The sequence below is a fragment of the Armigeres subalbatus genome, chromosome 1, assembly GCF_024139115.2.
Source record: "Armigeres subalbatus isolate Guangzhou_Male chromosome 1, GZ_Asu_2, whole genome shotgun sequence".
NCBI lineage: Eukaryota > Metazoa > Arthropoda > Insecta > Diptera > Culicidae > Armigeres > Armigeres subalbatus.
The window spans coordinates 56,822,818-56,847,869 of record NC_085139.1 but is presented as its reverse complement, the minus strand read 5'-3'; the positions used below and the strand labels follow the sequence as shown (position 1 = coordinate 56,847,869).

Here is a 25,052-nt window from a genome sequence, read left to right as displayed (position 1 = left end):
CCTTTTAAATGATCTTATTAAAAACCATTTTGAGATTAACTAATATTCAATTGAAAAATACAGAACATGGTGTCTCTGGTAGGTTTTGTTCTAAATTGTTAATTTATGCAGATCCATGATTTCGAAAACCGATCAGATTATGTTCCGGAAAATGTTCAGATTATATTTTAATACATGTGGTCTCAGAAAGTGCTCTAAAAATAATACTAAAGAATCAGGTATAACTATCATAGATCATATCTGAAATGCTTTGAAACAGTTTATCAGTGTTTCTTTTATGTGTGGCTGAATATTAGTACAATAAAGTTGTTTTACATATGGCTAAATTGGATCCGTGGCACATGTTATTCGTAAATGAAAAAGCAAACATTGTTGCTTGTATTCCTTTATTTGTAATCCTTGGAAAGAAATGTGCAAAAAAATGCTAAATATTGACATGTCCGACTTGTAGTTCCGCATAGTATTTCCGGACTTTATCTTTTCAAACATAACTTTATTAAAAACAAATATGACTTGAGATTTTTTTACTTAAGATACAGATATAAAGATTCTCTGGGGCAAAAATACAGATTTAAATGTAGCAACCCTGTTCATGGAGAAGAATCAAGAATTCATCAAGAAGAATTGCTGGAGAAATCGCCGGTTGAGATAGTAGAGAAATTCCTGAAGAGATTTTTGAAGGAATCTTAGTTGATTTTTTTCATGGTAAGTCCTGAAGGATTACTTAACAGCGTACAATATAAATTATGCTTATTGCCATTAATGCACGAGACATGCAAATAATATTAAAAAAAGGTTTTGTTCGACAAAATGATAATTTTAAATCGCGCCGTTCCGAGCCGCCGCCGCTGAGAGCAACCGCGGCGTGGCGCCGACTAAGCCGCCGCCGCCGTTAGAAAATTGCGTTCTCGCCGCAGCCGGTTCGAAGCGCATCGGCGCACAGGTCTTTATGAGAGTAGCATCACTTTCATCCATTACCATACCACAGATATTGATTTGTGTCTAATCACTATCTCTTAGATGGAAGCAATGCACTCTCCAATAGTCGAGATCTGTCCTGGCCACGTTCTTGCGAATGCTGAGGAAGGGGAAGGATGATTAGTTGGACACCTACTTAAGAAAGATGCAGAGAACTCTACGACCTCTCTTTGGTGCCACGGAAGGCTTTGGGATTGTGTGAAAGGTTATAACAGTAGGAATTGTTTTGGTAGAACGTGAAACATAGGAAGAACTAAGATAGATATACAAAGCAGTCGCGTACAGGCAGTGAAAGTCAAAGGCAGCGGAGGAGATGACTACGTCAGTTCAGCGGACGATGGAAGCCAACCAGCCCCCACCTTGAGGGAAGTTAAGGATGCCATTCAACAGCTAAAGACCCATAAAGCAGCTGGTAAGGATAGTATCGGAGCTGAGCTCATCAAGATGGGTCCGGAAAAGCTAGCCACTTGCCTGCACAAATTGATAGTCAGAATCTGGGAAACTGAACAGCTACCGGAGGAGTGGAAGGAAGGGGTTATATGCCCCATCTACAAGAAAGGCGACAAGCTGGAGTGTGAGAACTTTCGAGCGATCACCATCCTTAATGCCGCCTATAAAGTGATATCCCAGATCATCTTCCGTCGTCTGTCACCATTAGTGAATGAGTTCGTGGGAAGTTATCAAGCCAGCTTCGCTGACGGCAGCTCGACAACGGACCAGATCTTTACTATACGGTAAATCCTTCAAAAATGCAGTGAATGCCAGGTCCCAACGCATCATCTGTTCGTTGATTTCAATGCGGCATACGACAGTATAGACCGCATAGAGCTATGGAAAATTATGGACGAGAACACCTTCCCTGGGAAGCTTACCAGACTGATCAAAGCAACGGTGGATTGTGTGCAAAACTGTGTGAAGATTTCAGGCGAACACTCCAGTTCGTTCGAATCGCGCCGGGGACTAAGACAAGGTGATGGACTTTCGTGCCTGTTGGTCAACATTGCGCTAGAAGGTGTCACGCGGAGCACCGGGTGTAACAGCCGGGGTACGATTTTCAACAGATCCAGTCAATTTATTTGCTTCGCGGATGACATGGACATTGTCGGCCGAACATTTGCGAAGGTGGCAGAACTGTACACCCGCTTGAAACGTGAAGCAACAAAAGTTGGACTGGTGGTGAATGCGTCAAAGACAAAGTACACGCTTGTGGGCGGAACCGAGCGCGACAGGGCCCGCCTGGGAAGCAGTGTTACGATAGACGGAGATACCTTCGAGGTGGTCGAGGAATTCGTCTACCTCGGATCCTTGCAAACGGCTGACAACAATGTTAGTCGTGAAATACGAAGGCGCATCATCTGTCGAAGTCGGGGCTACTACGGGCTCCAAAAGAAACTGCGGTCAAAAAAGATTCGCCACCGCACCAAATGTGCCGACGCTTATGTAATGTAATGTAATGTACAAGACGCTAATAAGACCGGTTGTCCTCTACGGACATGAAACATGGACAATGCTCGAGGAGGACTTGCAAGCACTCGGAGTATTCGAGAGACGGGTGCTTAGGACCATCTTTGGCGGTGTGCAAGAAGATGGTGTGTGGCGGCTAAGAATGAACCATGAGCTCGCCCAACTCTACGGCGAACCCAGTTTGCAGAAGGTAGCTAAAGCCGGAAGGGTACGATGGGCCAGGCATGTTGCAAGAATGCCGGACAGCAACCTTGCAAATATGGTGTTCGCTTCCGATCCGGCAGGTACGAGACGGCGTGGAGCACAGCGAGCGAGGTGGGCAGACCAGGTGCAAGACGACTTGGCGAGCGTGGGGCGTATTCGAGGATGGAGAGATGCGGCCTCGAACCGTGTATTGTGGCGTCAAATTGTTGATTCAGTGTTATCTGTTTAGATGTAATAAATGAAATGAAATGCACAAAGTAGGGAAGGGACGATCCTGGAATTGAACCCACGACCTCCTGCTTATAAGGCAGTCTCCGAAACCCCCTTCTCTGAAATGTGTTTTAAAAACGCCCATAAAGAACATTCAGATGTTTTTGTGCTACCTGCCCAGCTCTGCTATCTGCTAATCGAAAACTATCAAACAGTTTACAAAAGTTTGAAAGTATGTTTTGCAACCCACGCAGACTTTCAGATACGAGGTTCCTGTACACTAAGGTGCCAAAGGAATGTTTGGGAAAAAATTTACCATCGAATTTCAAAAATGGGTAGTGCTCAAAAGTTTCATCTCCTTGAAAAGAGTCTCTATGTCAAATTACAGCTCAATCAGACTTCGTTAAGTGTTTCAAAAAAGCGGTCAAACTTCCCAAGGGGGTTTACGGGATTTTTTTTATGCCAAATGCCTTAAAGCTCTGTCTTGCAACGTCTGACACTCGTGCGAGCGAAAGATTTCTGAAAACACTCGCAGTTGCAGTCACACGTAGCAGCTTTTCACTTTTAGAAAAATGAGAAAAATAAAAAAACTTATTTTTTGGCCAAAAAATCTAATTCCATTCCCACTGCCACCTGAAAACGTTTTCACTGTTGCGAGCGAAAAATTTGTTAGCGCTGCACTAGCAAGCGCAAATTTGTTTCTGCGAGTTGCAAATTTTTAAAGCTAATCAGTCACACAATGCAAGCGACAGACCTCGACGTTTCAGGCAGTTTTAAGTCATCTGGCATCAAATACAAAAATTCGATTTTCGACTTTTTCTTTGGTCCCCTTTCATGGGCAAACTTTAATGAATTTTAGGCACCCCTATCAGGTATCAGAACGTCGGCTCCAGGGGCACGTTCACCTCAATTCGGGAAATTTGTGCCATCGCCTTCACAGCCTTTCTCATCACGGACCTGACGGAAAAGGAAGTGAACAAAAAGGAAAGGAATATGGATGGGAGAGAAATGGGAAGTTTGGGAAAGGTACCCTTGAAGAGGGTATACAACGTATACAACACGTACAAAAGCTCATAGCTCCTTACCACAACGGGTTATGAACAACAAAATACTTTGAAGGTTCAGGTTTCTGTAGTCAGTTTCACTTAGTAAGTGTTTACCAAACATTTGGAAACGCAGTTGTCTTGTCTTGTCTTGTCTTGTCTTAGCACATGCACAGCCAGTATTGAAAAGCATCCTGGAAATGTCGGTTGTGTTCCCGAGCATTTTCTTGTCTGCATTAATATTTGCAGCATATCATAAATATGACACAAGTATTAAAACGGCCAGGCCCACCGTGCAGGCTTGAATTTGGGAGACAATCCATAACTTCCCGGCAATCAGATTATTTAGAAATAAATAACATGATCAACGAAGAGTTTTGAATCTACGAAAGGAAGAAACGGGGACAGCCGTACCAACCGTTTCACATTCAGGGGAAGATATGATTGACGAATCGTTGGGAGTGGCTTTGCTAAAAAGATTAATGTACACTCCTTAAGTTCTCGACGTCTTGGGATGGGACACAGTTTTTAGTCTAGTGTCCAGGCTTATACACAGACGGGCAGAAGTATTCGCATAAATTCAAATAGATTACTATTAAAACATGACGAATACTTATGCACATCAGTGCACATGTAGGCCTAGGTTTAAGCGCCATTTCTCGCTCTCTGGAACGAGAAAAAGAAACAAAAGGAATTTAAAACAAACAAAAACTCATAAGACGATAAAGTTATACCATATTTGTACTTACAGCATCTCCATATTTTCTGGCACAATGAGTCTGTCTGATATGTTTAAACTATTTGGTTTGGGTCGTGCATAAGTTAGTTGTGAGTTTATTTTAACACTGTGACCGATTTAGTTGAGCAACAAGCTCGGACGAAAGAACCTAATTTTTTTCAAATCTGCTTTCCCGGAAAACTCTAGTGAAAATTTCTAGTTTTCCCCAGATACCATCTTTGAAAAACAATATACTCAAAAACGAAAGCCCTTCATTAGAAACGTCCTCATGTCTATTTATAAACAGTTAATAATTTGTTATTTGCGAATAATTCGTATAATGTAGAATAAGGTATACTTTTAATTATTTGTATTATTAATTTCAACCTATTTAAATTGGCATCCACACGCAATTAAGTAAAGAAAACATAAGATTTTTCGGAACCATATCTAATTGCTTTTACATATTGAAAAAAAAACTTATAAAGAAAAAGTAAAAAGAAACTAAAATTGTTTCTAGCTTTTCAACTCCAGGCCTAACGGTAGCGGCATCATCAACAATCAATTGGGGCAAATTTGCAATCAATTGGGGTGTCATACGCACTAACTATGACAAATTCCAGGAAAAATGGTGTAATATTTATTTGAAAAAATTTTTGGCATTTTGTTGAAATATAATGGCATATTCACATTTTGTTTAAAATAATCTCCGGAATGAAAAACTGGCCTGCAATATTTTACAATACTTCGCAAACTCTTTTTTTTTCTTTTGGAAGCATGGAATGAATTACCAACAGTGGCTATTTTTTTACCCGCCGAGCGCTTACGTATATGTGCAAAAGCTATTTAATAACCGGTATGAATGAACCGCCGGAAATCGACGAAAGACATCTAACGCTGGACCTTTCAAAAGAAGGAACTTTTCACGAAAAGCTATTTGGTACCAGTTATGGAGGAAGTCATTTGTTACTACGTCTACAAATATTTTTTCGAAGAAGATGCCTAATTTTGGGAAATCGAACCATAAATGCCTTTCGCCAACTTGCTTTACATTGTTCTCTAACAGAAAATAAAACAATTGAATTATTTTTCTTGTGTGTAACTTAATGATAGGTCATGCTGAATTATAGGCCCGGTAGCCTTGTGTAGACCGTGAAATAGATGTTTAACCCTCTCCCGCCCACGACTTTTTTCAAAGATTTCAATAGGAAGGAATCATCTTTGAGAAAAATTCTAGAACAAAAGTTATTTGGCATAGCCAAAATTAGTGGAAAACGAAAAAAAAGTTTTTGATTGTAAATCAATAGTTAATTGATTGTTTTCAATAGTTTCACTATTTGTTCTCAAAATTGATTATATTTCCAGTCTAATGGAACCATAAAGATGTGTCCAATATTCCTTTTTGTTGTTGGAACTATTCGATGAAGGTTAGAAGGTGCAAAATTTGATGGTGCACCACAGACACCATGGGCGGGAGAGGGTTAAATTGTACGCCATGCTAGTTACAAATCAATTTGACCGGCACTGATTGACGATTCTTCAATAGCGGGCATATAATAGTCCCTAACATAGTAGCAACAGACATCGCTTGCCTGATTGCTCGCGACAAAATCCCTTATGGCATACATCAATTACTAGATCACTCATGATTAACTGGAAAATAAATCCACTTACCTCGCGTGGCAAGACATGCCTTCTAGAAGTGGAAACACCCTATAACTCACCAACAGAGCACCAGAGTAAACTCGCCGATGTACCGATACAAAAGTAGTATTCTGAAGGATACAGATGTTGGACGCATCATCTTGGTTATCATTTTTGATGAATTCAATCCACTCGTCACTCATGCTTTCTTGACCGAGTAATTCGATTAATGAATTGGTACACCAATTCACAGAGGTGTCTCGTCCGAAGCCACGTCTCGATCGAAACTGATCCTTGAACGACCTTATTTACTGTCCTGTCCGCTTCTCCGATCAGATTCCAGGATTCTCAAAGATTCTTCGTTTTCTGGTGTGAGTATTGGCATAATTAATGGTTCGGTTCTTGATTTTTTTTTTTCAGTGAGGAACAGAGAAAATTTGAAATTTTGGCAGGAGTTGAAAAAATATGCGTCCGTTATCTTGAATAGCATACTACGATCCCCAAATATTTGGAAACGCAGTTGCGCATAAACTGGGCAGTTACATATCAGATGATAAGAAGTTCCATAATCGGATTCACAGCCATCACAGACAAAAGATTCAACACGTTGAATATTTGCCATGTGATAGTTGAGTTGGCAGTGACCTGTCAAGGCCTTGACTAAGACACTGCAATTCTGTTTAGACAGATTAGCTAAATAGTTAGCTACTACCGGAGATGGCTCTCGGATATACAATTTTGTTTGTCGACATGAATCCAAACTACTCCAATACCGTTTGTGCTGAGTGGAAGCCCAAGAGCTAATCAAACGCTTCACCCAACACTTAGATATTGGAATAGCTGACTCAGGACCAAAAAAGTCTTGTGATGCTCCAGTGCGAGCTAACTCATCAGCCAATTCGTTTCCAGCTATGGAAGAATGGCCAGGTACCCATATAAGGTGCAATGTATTAACTGAATTCAGTTCCTCTATTTGAGTTCGACATGCGATTACTAACTTCGACCTTGAGTTGGCCGAAGCGACGGCTTTGATAGCTGCTTGACTATCTGAACAGAAGTATATTACTTTGCCCATTATGTGTTTCTGCAGTGCGGATTGCACTCCACACATAATGGCAAATATTTCCGCTTGAAAGACAGTGCAGTGTCTACCCAGTTAGTGGGACTGTTCCAATCTTATAACAAACAATGCTGTACATATATCTTATAACAAACAATGCTGTCCGACATACTTCTCTCCAAATAGCCAGATGTCCACTCATCCCGAGAGGGGAATTGTGTTGAAAATTTCCTATAAGGAAAACTACTAGCGAGTGTGAGATCATATGGAGCGAGGACTGTTCTGTCCCAATCAACCATGAGTTGTAACAACGAAGTGTGTGTAGAACTGCGGTTTACAGGATTCTCTTCCATGAAACCGAGAACCCATAATCGGTAAGTACAAGAAAGTGCTTCTTGTTTGAGATGTATGTGTAGTGGGACAACATCGAAAAGAATCTCGAGAGCAGCCGTGGGAGTCGAAGAGAACGCACCAGTCATTGCCATTAGGCACATCCTTTGAAGATGGCCTAATTTAAACTGAATTGTTCTCACTTCACCCTTTTGCCACCACACAAGACATCCATAAGCCAAAATTGGTTGTACAACTGTTGTGTAAATCCATTTGATATATTTAGGTTTAATACCCCAAGTTTTACTAAACGTTCGTCGGCATTGGCCGAAAGCCATACACGCCTTTTTGACTCTGAACTCAATGTTAGGAGTCCAGAAGAGCTTGGAATCAAGAATTAGTCCCACATACTTTACCTGATCCGTTACATTGATTTCAGAGTCAAAAAGATGTAATGGGCGAATACCATTACGGTTACGTTTTTCCGTGAAAAGTACAATAGATGTTTTATTCGGATTAACCGAAAGGCCATATTGGCGACACCAACTTTCGACTGCCTGAAGAGCGTTTTGCATCAGGTCGAATAAAGTAGTAATACACAAACCGGCTATTAATATTAGATAGTCGTCGGCAAATCCATAGGTAGGAAAACCGCCATTATTGAGTAATCTCAATAGCGTATCTGCAACGAGGTTCCACAAAAGTGGAGATAATACTCCCCCTTGGGGGCAGCCACAGACACTTAATTTCCTAATCTCTGCTTGACGTAATGTCGAGTAGAGATGTCGGGTTTTAAGCATCTGGTGAATCCATTTGATAATTATATTAGGTAGCCCATGACAACGTGCGGCTTCCAATATTGCATCGAAAGACACGTTGTCAAAAGCACCCTCAATATCTAAGAACGCACCCAAGCATGATTGCTTTTGAGCAAATGCTTTTTCGATGTCGTAGACAACCTTGTGTAGAAGAGTCACGGTGGACTTTCCAGATTGGTAAGCATGTTGATTAACATGAAGAGGCATGTTTGAAAAACAGTCATCACGGATGTGATGATCGATAATGCGTTCTAAACATTTCAGAAGAAATGAGGTCAGACTGATGGGTCTAAAACTCTTTGCCTCTTTATACGAAGCGCGTCCTCCTTTTGGGATAAATTTTACAGTGACATCCCGCCAGGATATGGGAATATACCCAGTAGCAAAACTGCATACTAAAAGATTTTTCAAAACATGTTTGATATGCTCAAAACCCTTCTGAAGAAGAACGGGATAGATCCCATCTTCCCCTGGAGATTTGTAAGGAGCAAAACTATTAAGAGCCCATTGAATCGATTCAGTAGTTATGATTCTACGAGCCTGAGTCCAAGACCCATAACTACATGAAAAGACATCAGGAACATCCGAAGATGCTATATCTACACATCCAGGGAAGTGTGTATCAAATAAGTGCTCTAACGCTTCTTCGTCAGAAGAAGTGAAGTCGCCATTTGGCTTGCGAATTTCGCCAACTTGGAAATCCTTGGATCTCGCAAGAATTTTATTCAATCGAATGGTTTCACTCAAATTGGAAACATTTGCACAAAGGTTTTTTCCAGCCGAATCATTCAGCAGATCGTAGAGCCTTCTTGTAAGCTTTGAGAGCCAACTTGAAAGAGTCCGTCCCTGCTGAATGGCGTCTGTTCCAACTCCTTCTACACTGCTTCCTGCCAAATCGGAATTCCACCACGGGGTTCCTTTTGAGGTTTTCACTGAACGCAAGGGGCAAGCTTCTTCAAAAGCTTCCACGATATGCAACGTTGTAGTATCAACGGCATCATCCAAGTCGGTAGGAGTTTCAATGGGTGGTAGATATCCATGAAATTTTGTCGAAAGCAACTCTGTATAGAGATCCCAGTTAGTTGAACGGGGATTTCTAAAACGCAAGGTCTGCGAAGAAACATTCAACTGATCAAAATAGATGTAGCGATGGTCAGATATGGATTCCTCATCTGACACATGCCAATTCGTCAACTCGTGACTGATTCTATTGGAGCAGAGAGTTATGTCTAATACTTCTGCTCTATTAGATACCATAAAGGTTGGGCGATTGCCTATGTTAAGTAAACCAAGTTCGGTACTACTTAAGTATTCCATCAAGCTGGAGCCTCTCAGATTGATATCCGAGCTACCCCAGATGATGTGATGAGCATTAGCATCACTGCCGACAATTAGCGGAAGGCCTTTTGAAGTGCAATATATGACAACTCGTCTGAAAGCATCCGTAGGGGATGGTTCATCATGTGGTAAATAAACCGAACAATAGACGTATTTCCTGACGGGGGTTCCGCCGAGGGGCGATTCACTGTTGTCAAATAATGAATCGAAAATACGTGAGTGAAAATAATTCATAAAAATACAAATATTGCACAAAAATACACATATTGCACAAAAATGCAAATCAAATGCTTAAAAATACGTTATTACACGGAAAATTCGAAAAATCATATTTAATGCACATAATGCAAAAAAAATCTTCAAATACATCGAAATGCAAGTAAAATGTTCATTACGCGAATTCAAAGTCTTTTCGTAATTTAATACAATATTTACTGTTAACGCACACATCAAAGAAAACAAAACGACATTACTATAGCTTTGCGCACTGAGTGGAAGATTCCCCCCCCTATTTTATTCATTCGATTTGAACCCCATTTCGAAGATCCGCCAGTAGCGTTTCATTTTGGAAACGATAAAAAAAAACATCTTAGACCTTGGACAAACTACATTTTGGATCAATGGCATTGATCCAAAATGTAGTTTAATGAATATCAACAACCAGGTCAACAGCAGATGCCTAAAATGTTTACAAAATCATGCAATATGGCTGGCGGATTTTCACCGAGACGTGTTTACAAATATCGTTGCGCCGCATGTGAATACATATTTACCATATTGATTGGTTGATTACGAGTGATTGTAACATATTTAGGAATTCGACAATCGTCCGAAAATGATGAACATGTTTTAAGCAAATCAAAAATAATCGGTATTTACTGTCGTTCATTTCTAGATGAAAATACATCCCAAGTAACCAAAAGTTCCTTTAAGAGTACGTTTTTCGCTTAATCAGCTTCACTGGGCTGCTTAAGCGAAAAACGTACTCTTAAAGGAACTTTTGATTACTTGGGATAGTATTTCAAATCTGGCAAGTGTTTTATAGAATTATATATATTAGCATTTGCTCTATAATTATAAATTGAAAGGTTTTCTGTCGGTCATTGGATGCGAATAGGTAAATGTCTTGTGGATACACAAGAAGTCAGAAATGTTTTGCATCCGAGAACTTCCTTGAATGGATCGAGAATCTAACACGTTATAACCACAGACAAACAGACATAACACTCGTCAAATTTCCATCGTTCACTGATTTACTGGTCAATTCAAATAATCATTAGTTGGCCAATCGATCACTCGTGGCGCTCGCATAGGATTCGCTCTAGTTTGACGTTTACTCACTACCGCCATCTGGTTCGTGATTTGCCCAACTAGCTGAAATCAATAGATGTCGTTAGTGTTTGAACGACCATGAATTTGATGAGTAAATGTTCAATGTGTTATGTCTGTTTGTCTGTGTTATAACTATAGGTTTAAAATCCTTTGCTCAGTACGGTGAAATTACCTGTAGAAATTTTTCGTAAAATGTGAGGAATATGCAATTTAGTCCCAATCATACAAGGCTGGAAAAATCTCGAGAAAATTGTTGATGCAATCTGATGCAATTAAATTAGTTCAGTTTTCGTCTCTGAAGTCTTTTTTTTGTCTTCGAAGCACTGAAATGCAAAAATCGAAGTTCAAATTCAAGAATAATAAATTTCAATTCATTTATGTGAAAAAATACACTAATATTACATCAATGCACAAAAAAATACTTCAATTCAATTTAATGCATTATTACATCCAATACACGTACATTACATGGAAATACATAAAAAATACATTATTACATTTTCAATACGTCGGACTGAATCGAAAATACACAAGTGAATCGCCCCTCGGGTTCCGCCAGTTGCATCAATTGTGACAGCACATACATCTCTGGTTGTTAGTTCAGAGATAAGTGTAGCAACGATAGCGTTGTTAACAAGTAAACATGCACGCGGCATTGATCGAGAGTTTGCCATTTCATTACTGAAAGCAGCAAAAACCGGGTTCACTAGGTTACCTAGGTAGAAGCTACCCTTGCGAAAATAGGGTTCCTGCACCAAAGCCACTTGGGATTTGCCATTTTGCATAAGTCTACAAAGATTAATCGTTGCTGTTCTCTTGTGCTGAAGATTGATTTGAGCTATCCTAACTGTAGCCATTGCGAATTACGATAATACACTCCACAACTTCAACATTTATGTGAACAGCAACGATGAAACCAAGTCGGTATCGTATCAAGAACGTCAAAGACGAAGCACAGAATACACTGTGAAAAACGCATAAAGCGAATCCATTCTTCTTCTTCTTCTTATTGGCATTACATCCCCACACTGGGACAGAGCCGCCTCGCAGCTTAGTGTTCATTAAGCACTTCCACAGTTATTGACTGCGAGGTTTCTAAGCCAGGTTACCATTTTTGCATTCGTATATCATGAGGCTAGCACGATGATACTTTTATGCCCAGGGAAGTCGAGACAATTTCCAATCCGAAAATTGCCTAGACCGGCACCGGGAATCGAACCCAGCCACCCTCAGCATGGTCTTGCTTTGTAGAAAGCGAATCCATATAGGTGACAATTAGATGAAAAACTAAATAAAAACATACTCATAATCCCACACTTATTTAACCTCAAGTTGTGATTGAATAAGAATAGCCGATTATTCCGGAGAAGCAAAAAGTCAACTACGCCATAGCTCCGGTTAGCGCAATAAGGGCTCAATACTGTGAAGGGTGCCCTGGTGCTTCACAGGCTCCGTTAGCGGTTAGGTTCTTTTTAGACCCCCCTAACCATTCATTCATAGGCACGGTAAGCATAAAGCCGCATCACACCAAGAATTAGGGGTCACCTGTATAGTAGACTTTTACCGTACCGGAACAGGCAATCCGTAGCGTTATTCTTAGCCAGACAACCGGCTGCCGACACCACACGGCTATCTAGGCTGTTCGTGGAGAGAAGTTGACATTGACTTTACGTCAACTCTCAATGTGGCCGAACAGCCAGTCAGTCACACAATGCAAGCGACAGACCTCGACCACATAACATATAGGCATCTTTGCTGTGGAATGTGGTCCTTCCATGATTTTGGAACGCTAGCGAACCTAGCGGTGGAAGTCAAGCCTTACTGAAAAATGCGCATTAGACAGAGTAGCATCGCATTCTTTGCTGTCTCTATCTTTCGCCTTGGTTATACAGGAGTGCCGTTCGTCGATTGTTGTTACACAAAAAGCCTACTTTGAAATTTGCAGTTTGTTCTATGATACCTATCTGTTTTGTGCCTCGACGTTTCAGGCAGTTTTAAGTCATCTGGCATCAAATACAAAAATTCGATTTTCGACTTTTCCTTTGGTCCCCTTTCATGGGTAAACTTTAATGAATTTTAGGCACCCCTAAATCATGTCCGATTGAGCTCAAATTTTGCATGGAGTCATATTTTGGGGTGATGAATCTTGTGAGCAATGTCGTTTTTTGAAATTCGATGGCAATTTTTTCCCCATACATTCCATTGGCACCCTAGCATAGTTGAAACAAATATATTGTCGGCGTAGATTGTCAAATATATTGTCTATCTGGAATAAATTTATACCGCTTTTTATACCGAAGTTGGATTTTTTCCAGATACAGGCAACTTTCCCAACTTCGGAAGTAGTGCGCTGGATTCGCCTAAAGATGCGCTAAACAACGCATCAATTAGCTTGACAAATAAAACTTCGGAACTTCCTACTTTCGAATTCTAACTTGGTGCTACACCGACAATATTGTCGGGACTTCCGAATCGAACTTTCTTCCGAAGTTTTATCTGTCAAACTAATTTATGCATTGTTTAGCGCATCTTTAGGCGAATCCAGCGCACTACTTCCGAAGTTGGGAAAGTTGAGAAAAATCCAACTTCGGTATAAAAAGCGTTCCAACTTTGTTCCGGATAGACAATACACGAGGTTTAAATCAACAATTGCGATTCCTGATTCAACCCTATTTGTGTTTGTATCAACAATAAATATTGATATTCATAAATCAATGCAAAAATATTGTTGATTTGAAGAAGAATCCGGTTGATGGTACCACATTTTTTCTCCATGCACATCACCCACCCACACGACTTCAAAACTGCTTCGGGTTTGCGCGCATGTTAGGCGGTTGTAAGAAAAGATATTTTAGTTACAAGATAAAGATTGTCGCTCCGGTTCATTTTGTTCTGCTGTCCGAAACATATGTGGTACCTAACTGTCAAATCGTATGTATTTTTCCTTCATTGACATCTAGATCCTCTATCCTGGCCAGCAAAAGATGTTCCGGACAGCGACGACAGGGACAATGTTTATCTGGTAACTAAAATATCTTTTGTTGTAAGCAAGTGCAGTCTCGGCAGTGTCACATAAAAAGGCCTATAAATCAGCTAGGGCAGTCAATAGGCCTTTTCACGAGACGTTAAAAATCAGCTGATTTTACCGTCAATTGACAGTTCTTCTATGAAAGTGACAGCTTCGGGTTTGCGGGCCTGTTCAGCGATTGTAAACAAGTGCAGTCTCGGCAGTGTCACATAAAAAGGGCTATGTACGAACATGATTTTCTGTGAAATAAACTTACTCTCACTACTAGGCTAGATGTACCAGTTGTGGCTATACCACCAGTTGCCGCACTAGTGCTTTATATGCTAAATGGCAAATCAAATTACCGCAATCCAAGTTCATATCGATAAAGCATATTCATATGATACGATAACACCTTTGATTTCCTCCAAAACAAGCAAAGCATAAATGTGAAAATTGATTTTGATTAATTTTCGACGTCCTTTGCACCAGTTGTCGCACTAGTGGTCCCAATTTGGACAATCCCATAAGAAAACAATGGGATTTGCCAAATAAGGAACCAAAATAAAGAATAGTGCCACAACTGGTACATGCGTTCCTATTATGAATTAATCAATGTTTAGGATAATAACAAATTTTATTGTGGTTTTCACAGCTGTTCTAAGTGGCAGGAAGTAAAACCTTTCGCTTGATATATAAAGTCCACCAACATGCCTTATACTTATTGTTGCGATTGTACGGAGAGCTAGAGAATGTCCGACTCTTTCAGCAGATGATAGACACATCGTTTGGCCTAGGATCAGCTACAAAATTATAAAATAAATTTATTGGCTGAAGTAAAGCTTAAAACTATGAACAATGACTTACAAATTCGGTAATTAATAGTGAAAACACTTTGTCCCTAACTTTGCACTCCATCTTACTCGCAATTTTTTTTGAATAGTTGTTCTTATGTATGGCGACAATTGGTACACGCACCCTATATAAACTTTGTATATTGTAACAAATTATCGCTATTATACTTGCTACTACATAATAACTATTTTATTAGTATCAACTAAAAAGTGACTAGAGGTTGAAAGAATGTGGAAACTTTTACAGTAACAAAAGCAACGCGTATTAAGGTAGATTCCAATCCATCCTCTCAAAATCACGTACCTGCTCGTCACAGCACTGTCGGAAGGATGAAAACGGATGAGTCCAGCAGTTCAACACCCATCTCATGAATACGAAATGTGAACCAATTTCCTCCTCCTAGAGTGAACTTCCTGTCCGCGCAATGGTGTTGGTCCGGAACGCAAGACATAAACTTCGAAAACGGTCGTTCCATTTACTGCCCAATCATTGGCGTTCAATTTCTTTTCCCATTTGTACAACTCGCATTATAAGATGACCCAACCGGCAGCGGCCACACGGGCAGCTGTGCTGTGCTGCGCTGGTTAAAATCGATTCCGTGCGACACGGTCCACCCCCAACTGGATGCATCGAACAACACGGAAAATAGCCGAGGGAGAAGGCGAGTGTAGTGCAATTTATATCCGAACAGGTAATCGCACTAATTAATTGGCTTTTACTGATCGGGAAATTAGTCGCTTGGGAGTTGCATCTGGGGTCCTGCTAGCGGACCGAAGCTGAAGAAACCCAGAGCTGCAACAGTTCAGCTGATCCTGCAGTATGAACGGATCGAACCCGGTATTTATTGGGAGAAACATCTTGACGCAAAGTGCTAGTGGCCTCGGGCAACAAGAAACTGGAAAATATCCTTGAAGTGGAACCAGTTGAATAGCGGAGTTCATTTATGGAATGACCACCTGCCTGTGCAAAGCAAATATGGGGTGGCGTTCCGTAGGCAATGCGGTGCTTGCGCTTGGGAGCAAGTGATCCATAAATTGACCTAATTGTTGTTTCACTTAGCTTCCTTGCTTCGACCAGGATCGATGATTTGGGCCTGACTGAACATCTCAAAACCGAAACGATAAATGAGATTTTCCCCCCGCAGTAAAAGAAATAAACCGAAGGGATTTTTCGAAATAAATATCCCTCAAGATGAATGGCTCACTTTCCGGTAATGGATTATTTGCGCTGGAACCTATTTTGTGTTTTCACTGTGAAATGAATTTATTTGGAAAAGTAAATCCCCGCTGAGCGGTTGATGGTCCGTAATTACAACGGATTGGGCGGATCCGTGGGGACACACAAACCGACGGTCGCTTTGCAGAGATTTTACACAAAAGCGGCGAGTGTTTGCTGGTTGTGCAACCTTGACTCGCACTTTGTGCTCGCACAAAAGCTGACTGACGGTGGATTGTGGGTGTCGGAATGTGTGAATTAAGCGGAAAGATAGATGGAAAAAATTCACGACCAACTGGGGAGTTCTCCGATTCTAATCCGCCATCATTGGCACCAACATAAATACGGTAGTAGTCGGACTTTATGCCGTTCAGAGGGATACCTAGGCTGAAGGCTACTCCAGGATTTGTTACCGAAAAACTGTTATAAATATTGAAAATAATTTTTAATTGCTTAAAATAAATATAGTTCTTACATAATTTAATAGTCGACTTGGCAGCCAAAGTACCGGTACTTTAAGTGTCAAACCGATGTTGATGATGAAACCAAACATGCGCTCCAACGTGATGCATAAATAATGGCCAATTAAATCTTGTTGAAGCATAATTTGGCAAAATAATTTAAATGACTACAGCGCCACTAGCTTTCTAGTACTTATGCATCTACTAATTTAATAGATAAACTGTTTCCATTTAAAAGCAAAAAAGTATAAGTTGAAGTTAATCAGGATATTTAACCACAGTTGAGGAGCTGCAGTTTATCGTGTACTGATATTGTGAAACCCACAGAACTCCATGATCTCACCGAGCCCAATATAACTGAGATCCTAGTCATCCATGTACAGCGGTTGAGTGCTTTGCAAAAGGATTGCGACGTTCGAGTAACAAGTAAAGCCGAATGTTCAACATCAACGAAATGGAGTTCTACAACCCAATCCGAAACGACCAAGCCGACTTTGGGGAAGGCCTTCCAGTTTTGGTCCAATCTTTGGGACAATTCTGTCATCTTTGGGACAGTTCCGAGTGGATGGGAGAAGAAGAGCGATATTGTGGTGGAATTGCAGACATGACCGCTATTTTCTTGAGCGCCATAGACATAGACCGATATACCTGGAATTAGACAGCACCAAAACCCTATTTAGTTCATAATTGCTGATATAAGAAACTCCCAACAGTCCACGGACGGATGGAAGAATGCTTCAATACGGTACTTGATAACCTCGGACAGATATCAGAATTCATCACTAGGGGGGTCACTTATCTTCTGCCGAAGGATCGGAACACCTCGAACCGAGCCAAGTTCAGATCAATTCGTGTCTTTCGAGTCCGTCTTGAGTGCTGTCATCGCTAATAGCGAGGAAAGTGCAGAACCATCGCGATATGGCGTACTTTCTTGAGGTACTGCCTCAAGACCGTCTATCTGGTGACGTCATCAGGCTGATGCAGTACGCTATGGGGACGTGAAGCACATTACCGATGGAGAAAAGTTGTTACGGTTCATGACTCTCTGCATCAGGAGGGGCATATTCCAAGGCGTATCGCCTTTATGGGTTTTCCTTGCTATTAACCCTCTTAGCAGAGCACTCAACCAACACAACTAGGGATATAGCTTGAAGAGTGGTGAATCACTGAGCTGACAAGTTATCAAGAAAGAGCTACAGGTACAGATCTTTCATCGTCTAAACGGTATTACGAAAAGCTTCTTGTAGGCAGACTACAATGTGAAGGCGATAAACACGCTTGACGTGCCCTCGTTGACATGCAGTTTCAGGATGGAGAAGTGGACCACAACTAACTTGGAGGCGTTAGAACGAGCAGTACGAGTGGCGTTCACCAAGCATCGCAAATTGAGACAGTCACCCTGCCATGTACAGTAGGAGGAAGAGGCATCCCCGATATACAGACACTATGTCACTTTTCCCAGCGAAAAATGAGTGATTCACGCTGAGACCGGGCCACTATTTGCACGAGGTCCTTAAAATGCTTAAATTTATGTTCATTCTAAAGTAGCGGTTCTCAACCTGGGGTACATGTACATGGGGGTACCTTCGCTGGCCCCAGGGGGTACCTTGGACAAAAATACGTAATGGCGGATGTATTACAATTCCAATTAAAATTTTTCGATAATTTTTTTTATAATTGTGTAATGTTTTATTTTTAAAACTTTTTATTGTACATAATATGCAAGGCGATCATTAAATCAAAACTTATTAAATCCTGCCATTATAACCAGCACAGTGTGGAACAAAACGTTGAGTCAATAAATTCTAGAATCTGAAGGCACGGAACCTCCATTTATGAGGCATGATGTCCTTTCCGAAAAGCTCGGTGGCTTCATTCCAAGCAGCTCGTAAGCTTCATTCTGAATGAATTTCAAGAAGCTCGGAAGCCTTCTTTCAAAAGGGTTGGAAGCCTCCTTTCAAATAGGTTGGAAGCCTCGATTCGAGAGGTTCGGAAGCCTCCTTTCAAGAGGCTTGGAAGCCTGCTTTCAAGAGGTTCCGAAGCCTCCTTTCAAGAGGCTCCGAAACCTCCTTTCAAGAGGCTCGGAAGCCTCCTTTCAAGAGGCTCGGAAGCCTCCTTTCAAGAGGCTCGGAAGCCTCCTTTCAAGAGGCTCGAAAGCCTCCTTTCAAGAGGCTTGGAAGCCTCCTTTCAAGAGGCTTGGAAGCCTCCTTTCAAGAGGCTTGGAAGCCTCCTTTCAAGAGGCTTGGAAGCCTCCTTTCAAGAGGCTTGGAAGCCTCCTTTCAAGAGGCTCGGAAGCCTCCTTTCAAGAGGCTCAGAAGCCTCCTTCAAGAGGCTCGGAAGCCTCCTTTCAAGAGGCTCGGAAGCCTCCTTTCAAGAGGCTCGGAAGCCTCCTTTCAAGAGGCTCGGAAGCCTCCTTTCAAGAGGCTCGGAAGCCTCCTTTCAAGAGGCTCGGAAGCCTCCTTTCAAGAGGCTCGGAAGCCTCCTTTCAAGAGGCTCGGAAGCCTCCTTTCAAGAGGCTCGGAAGCCTCCTTTGAAGAGGCTCGGAAGCCTCCTTTCAAGAGGCTCGGAAGCCTCCTTTCAAGAGGGATCCATTCTACAAAATTTCGAGAAAACAACAAAAAACTGTTTTTGAACAAATGGGCACCGAATCTTTCGATTGCTTCGATACAGATCAAAAGTTTTTGGCAAAACTCAACTCCCTGGGGCACCTCCAATGCGAAAACTGTAAGCAGTACTCCATAATTGCTCTGAACAAAACAAATTTTTTTGTGTGTTCTTTGCCAGAATGCTTTTGGACGAGGATTCAGAATATACAAAAATCTCATTTTGTCCAAAAATGTTACATATGCAGTTCCTTAAACAAACGTGCAAATACCGTTCGACGTTTCACCTCTCACTGTGAAAAGTAGCAAGCGATAAGTGAAAAAACAGAAGTGGGAATGATAAGAAAATTTGAACGCGGAACGTGGAACGTGTTACCTCTGCCTCTTACTCCTTGTTTCTTTCTGCTCAATTCTCACTGTGGAAAGTGGAAGTTAAAAGTGTGAAAACGGAAATAGTGAATGAGAAGTCAGACCTATGACTTCTCACTCTCACTCATCGTTCGAATTTCTCACTTCCACGTTTCACAGGACAAGTGAGAATTAAGAAATGAGAAGAAGCGGAATTGAAGCCACCCATAAGCTACTCTACACGTTTGGGTTGAGGGGGGTTTTTTGAAAACGGTGACCAGCTTTACATTTTTTTTAGAGAATTAATACAAAAAGCGTTACGAAAAGGGGAAGGGGGGGTAGAAGATGACCATTTTTTTGCGTGACGTACTTTATGGATCTTTCCATTTCGACCAAATGATCTAATGGGCCAAATGATTTTTTCGGCCAAACGACCTGTTCAGACAAACGACATTTTCGGTCATATGCCCATTTGACCAAATGCCTTTTTCGGGAAAATGGTCCTTTTTTACCAAACGACCATATCGGGCATTGTTGGCCACATATTGGGCATTGTTGGCCACATGACAAGATTTCGGCTGTATGACTCAACCATTTCGTTCAAATGACCAGTTCGAAAGTAAACAAAATTTTCGGCCAAATGGCTTTTTCGTTCAAACGGCATGTTTAGCCAAATGGAGTGTGTGTGTTTTCTCTTGTTTTGGACAGCAGAGCGATTATGCGATCTGCAGAAATATTGTGTTCTTCATTGCGCAACCGGTAATAAAGTTAATCGGTTTTGTTAATCAGTGCGTGTTTTTTTCGGATTAAGAGCTGAGCAGAATGAATACGTTTGCGTGCGTTTTGACAGTTTTGCCATGGGAAAACTGTTAAAACGGACGCAAACGTATCCATTCTGCTCCGCTCTTTAGCCATCGAGCAAGCGTTATGCAGTGCGTGTTTTAGTCGTCGCGATGTAGTTAAGATATCGAATCAATCTTCGGGAAAATACGGGAAGACACGCGTTGCTATTCCGTTTTTGTATCATCATGAATATGGCGTCGTTCAAAAGAAATAATTAGTCGCTTACCAAGGCCATTTCCAATATATTTCCTTCCCAACTAACATACTATTCCTTTCCAGTGCGCTCATGGAGGTGCAGAGGATTCCTCGGTCTCTTGTAGCAATGAGTGTCGAACTGATTTTCCTCCCCTTATCCTAATTGACTGTGAGGTTGTGGCCGGCATCGTTACTGGTCTTGAATTAAAGAAACTCCGAAGAATGTGCAGCGAGAATAGCTTTCTAGTCCCGAGAAAACTATTCAATTGATGAGCTCTGTGCCTTATTTTTTGTTTCTCGGCCAATCACGACTAGCGACTACGATGGGTACAGTCAATAAAATTTCGGCCAAATGCCTTTCGAACAGATAGGTTTCAACCTAATGGTTTGTTCGGCCAAATGGTATACCCGGCTTATCTACTTTCGGCCTACTGGCCTTGGGCCAAATGGCTTTCGGCGTAATGACTGTCGGCGGAATGAGTTTCGAGCAAACGTATTTCGATATATCGGAAGTATCGGAACGTCACTAGGAAGGCCCGCAACTGATAAGATACGTAACCGATGGCGGATGTGTCTTTAATGGCCCATTTTCTGATCACTAGTCCTGCCGTTTCCAATTTTCCTTTATACTGCCGAAAAGTTAGGACAAGTTGGTTTGTGGGATCCATAATAACACTTCGCTACGACACTCCTACCTCAGCATGAGAATACCACATCCATTCTTGTGCTGCTTTGGTTGTGACAATAGCGATTAGTACCCTGGGAAGGCAGCACAATAGGATCATCATGATAATAGACGAACGAAAATGTTTTGACACCCTAAACGGATTTTTTTCGCCAAGGTGTTTTCCTAGGATAGTCTTAAACTTTTGCCCTGCAACAGCAGGAATATAAATCTTAAGAGGATACCCGAGCAAAAACTTATTTTTAGATTTTTTAGACTGTCGATGTCTTCAATTGTTGTATGTTTAGTTGTAGAGTATTCTATTTTGAACAACTTTGCCGAATACACCTTATACTTTGGACTTTGGACATGGAAACAATTTTTATTTTCTCCCGCAACCTATACCATGAGAATGGGAAACTAGTGCCACACTACTAGCATTAGTTAATACATATCGACGGTACAACATAATTTGATTCTATAGGTATAGAATCGAAAAACATTCGAGAACGACAGAATAGAAATAAAATTAATATATTTTATCTTATTATACCGCTGTATCTCAGAAACGGCTGCACCTAGAAAAAAAAATGTATACGTTTTCGTTTATTGTTCGATTTTTAACTTTTATTTTCAATTACTGAACAATTTTTTATTCACAGTGTATATTATTTTTCAAACAGCCCATTGATTACCCAAAACATTGGCGAAGACACCAAACGATCTGACTAGCCGTTTTCCGTTTTTAATGTTAATGTTTTTTTTAAATGTTCAAGGTGTTTTAGTTGTTTTACGCCCTTTCTCAAAAGTTAGACAAGAGTCAATATGGCAAGCCAATAATGATGCAAAGTATATTTTCTGATCGTAAAGAATGTATATGCTAAATTTGAGGAAAATCAAAAAGCACAAAATTGAAATCTTGAAAAAAAATCGTGATTATCAGGAGAATTTATTGGTGGATTTCCATTAAGTGTTTAAAGTTATTTATTCTACAAATTATTCTCCAATGGAATCATAAGATTTAATTATTTTACTAGGTGATTAATTTTAGATTCCATTCTTGTAATTCAAGTCTAAGAATAATGAGTAAAGAACATTCACTAGGCAGATTATGTTGAATTCCATTGCATCACTTCGGAGAATTAAATTATGCTAATGTAAACTTCTGTTTCGCCGTAAAACAAAAAGTTTTCCGGATTCACAACTCACAAATGAAGTTTTGATCTAAAGGCAAACCATAAATCAACCTGCGCACGTTCCTGTTTCTCTCCAGCAGCAGCTTCCTGTAGCAGCTTTACACCCCACGTCTATCGTTTTATGTGCGAAATCGAAAATGAGCGAACCATTCAACGGAAAAGCTGTGCAGTGTGCACGCCGCGCCGTAGGGATCAGTTGGTGCAAGTGCAACTCCCTGGGAAAGCCAACACCAGAAAGCGAAAAATTAGTTTTACCATCACCCATCCGCATTATTCGCTCGTCGCTCATTCAAACTAATTCTCAATCTGTTTGAACAACTACACTCCGTTGGTCGAGGTCGAGATGCACAGGCAAGAAGAAAGGCAAGTTCGGAACTAATGTGGGTGTGTGTTCTCCATTTGGCAACTAATCCCCACTTTCGCGTCTATATTTTATGAAACCTTGCAGATGTGCGCCATTGCCATGTGGTTGAACCAGCGAACGGTGGTTGGTTTTGAAGATCGGTTTTTGTATCAGAAACGGTGGTTTCCAAGTTGTGCTACACACACGTCAATAATTGCTTTGAGAACAAGTTCTAAGTCAAATTCAATTCAATTTACATTCAAGTTCAAGTTCAATCAAACTCAGATGCAAGTCAAGTCTTAGTCAATTCCAAGTCAAGACAAGTCCTCTACTTTTCGTACGTAGTTCACGTACATTTCGAACAGAATTCATCATTGTAACCAATGACGAAGTTACCTTATAAAGTCCAAAAATTCAGAATCTCTTGCAAACCCCTGACGACCGAATAGAGAAATTTGAATATCAACTTCGCCAGTTGTTCGCACAGTGGGAAGCTTGTTTGTGTTCCCATTTAACTCACTCTCGGACGCTGCGCCGCTTCCGGCTTTCCGACATTCCAGCAGCTGCACGAAATTGGCATTCTCGTCCGATTCCAACCGAACTTTAGAACTACACGCAGAAGGCAGTCCCACCAAGTTTTCTCTGTTTCTGGTTGTGCTAACAACCACCGAATATGGGGCAGTTCCGGTAAAAAAAAATCAGTGAAAAAAGTTTTATTCAAAGGAAAAAAAATCCCTACGTATCTGTGCCGGGATGGGCTTCCGAGCTCGAATGGAGAGTTTCACAACATTCCTCCGATGGATTCCGATGGACGACGCACTGTGGGGCCGAATACCAAAAGGCGCTTGTGTTCAAAGCACTCAAACATGGTTTAGGCATCTGTTATTTTTGATAATTTTCTAGACATATGTTATTTTTGATCTTTTCTATTATCTGATTGCAAGAAGGTTTTTGTTTTTACTTTATTTCCAAGAAAAGAAGAAACATTCGTCATCGACATTACTGAGCTTATAATACTAGACACCTTTTTTTTTCATTTTTCCCACAGTGACCTATGGTTTCGGAAGATCGCTTTGTTGTATTTGCACCTGCCGCCAACGTTGTTCGAGATCTGCTGCATACTTTCAGGGGCTGTGCCAGCTTGAAACCGCATGGAGCGCCAGTTATTTTATATTTTGCGGTTTGTTTGTGCCGGTTTTCGAGCGGTGAAAAGTTGCCAACTAGGAAAGATTTAAGTTTGCGATTGCAGTTCAGTTCAGGATTGTCGTTGAGACAGAAAAAAAGCGGTTGAGAAAAGTGTTGTGTTAAAAATGGCGGAACATGGTTGCGCTGTTCGAAAAAATAACTCCATGGAAAGTCTTGAGGGAAGTTTGGGCAATTTTCCAATAGAGGTAATAAACTTAAAGGATGATTGCCACTGTCGGATTTTAATGAAACATTTTTTGCTGGAACGAATGGGTACCGCTTACCTACTTTTGCCAAACATTTTCGTGAGAATCAATTTTTTGTAAGGAATCGTTTATTTGAAAGGCTCATTTGCCGTGAAGCATTACGGAGCCGAAACGGAGCACCACCACGCTGTTGCCGCCGTCAAAAATGAGTCGATTCGCCGAATATTTTCTACCACGCCGAAAGCTATTGAAGGACTATTAAACCAATAGTTCATTGAGTTTCGTACATTAAGTTAAAAGAGTATTTTTATACGTCGGGGGTGACAATGGGCCACCGCTCTCACTGACAGTATGGAGGTCGGATATCAAAATCCTTCCAAAAGGTCTCTTATAATTTGGTTTTCTTGCCCCCAATTACATTCAATCTATTCTACAAGCATTCTAAGTACTTAAAACAGTGATCCATTCTCACCCCCATTTGACCCATTATCACCCCCAACGACGGTAGATTAATCTTATCGGAACTACATATTTTCAGTCAAGTTCATATAACATTTTTCTACTTCCAAGAATGTAGAAATTGGCTAACTATATTGCATTGAGCTGATTTTTATGTAAAAGTTTGCTCGATGAACATCAAAATAATTTAAATAGTTCCTGGAGTAACTTCCGGAGAAATTCCTGTAAGAACTTCCGGAGAAATTCCTGGAGAAACTTCCGGAGAAATTCTTGAAATAACTTTCGGAGACATTCCTGGAGAAATTCCTGGAGAAACTTCCTGGAGAAATTCTT

At 40.9% G+C, this 25,052-nt stretch overlaps 1 protein-coding gene across 2 annotated transcripts in view; it reads right to left on the bottom strand.

Annotated features, from left to right (window-relative positions):
• Positions 1-25,052, bottom strand: part of LOC134225837 (uncharacterized) — a 738,557-nt gene that overhangs the window by 241,423 nt on the left and 472,082 nt on the right. Inside the window, exon 1 of one of the 2 annotated variants that reach the window (XM_062706223.1) lies at positions 6,342-6,736. The exons of the other annotated variant lie outside the window; for it this stretch is intronic. Within the exon in view, the coding sequence (XP_062562207.1) occupies positions 6,342-6,464 (123 nt within the window). The 5' untranslated portion in view covers positions 6,465-6,736. Of the gene's footprint in view, positions 1-6,341; positions 6,737-25,052 lie in introns of those variants that run through there. 2 annotated transcript variants of the gene reach the window in all.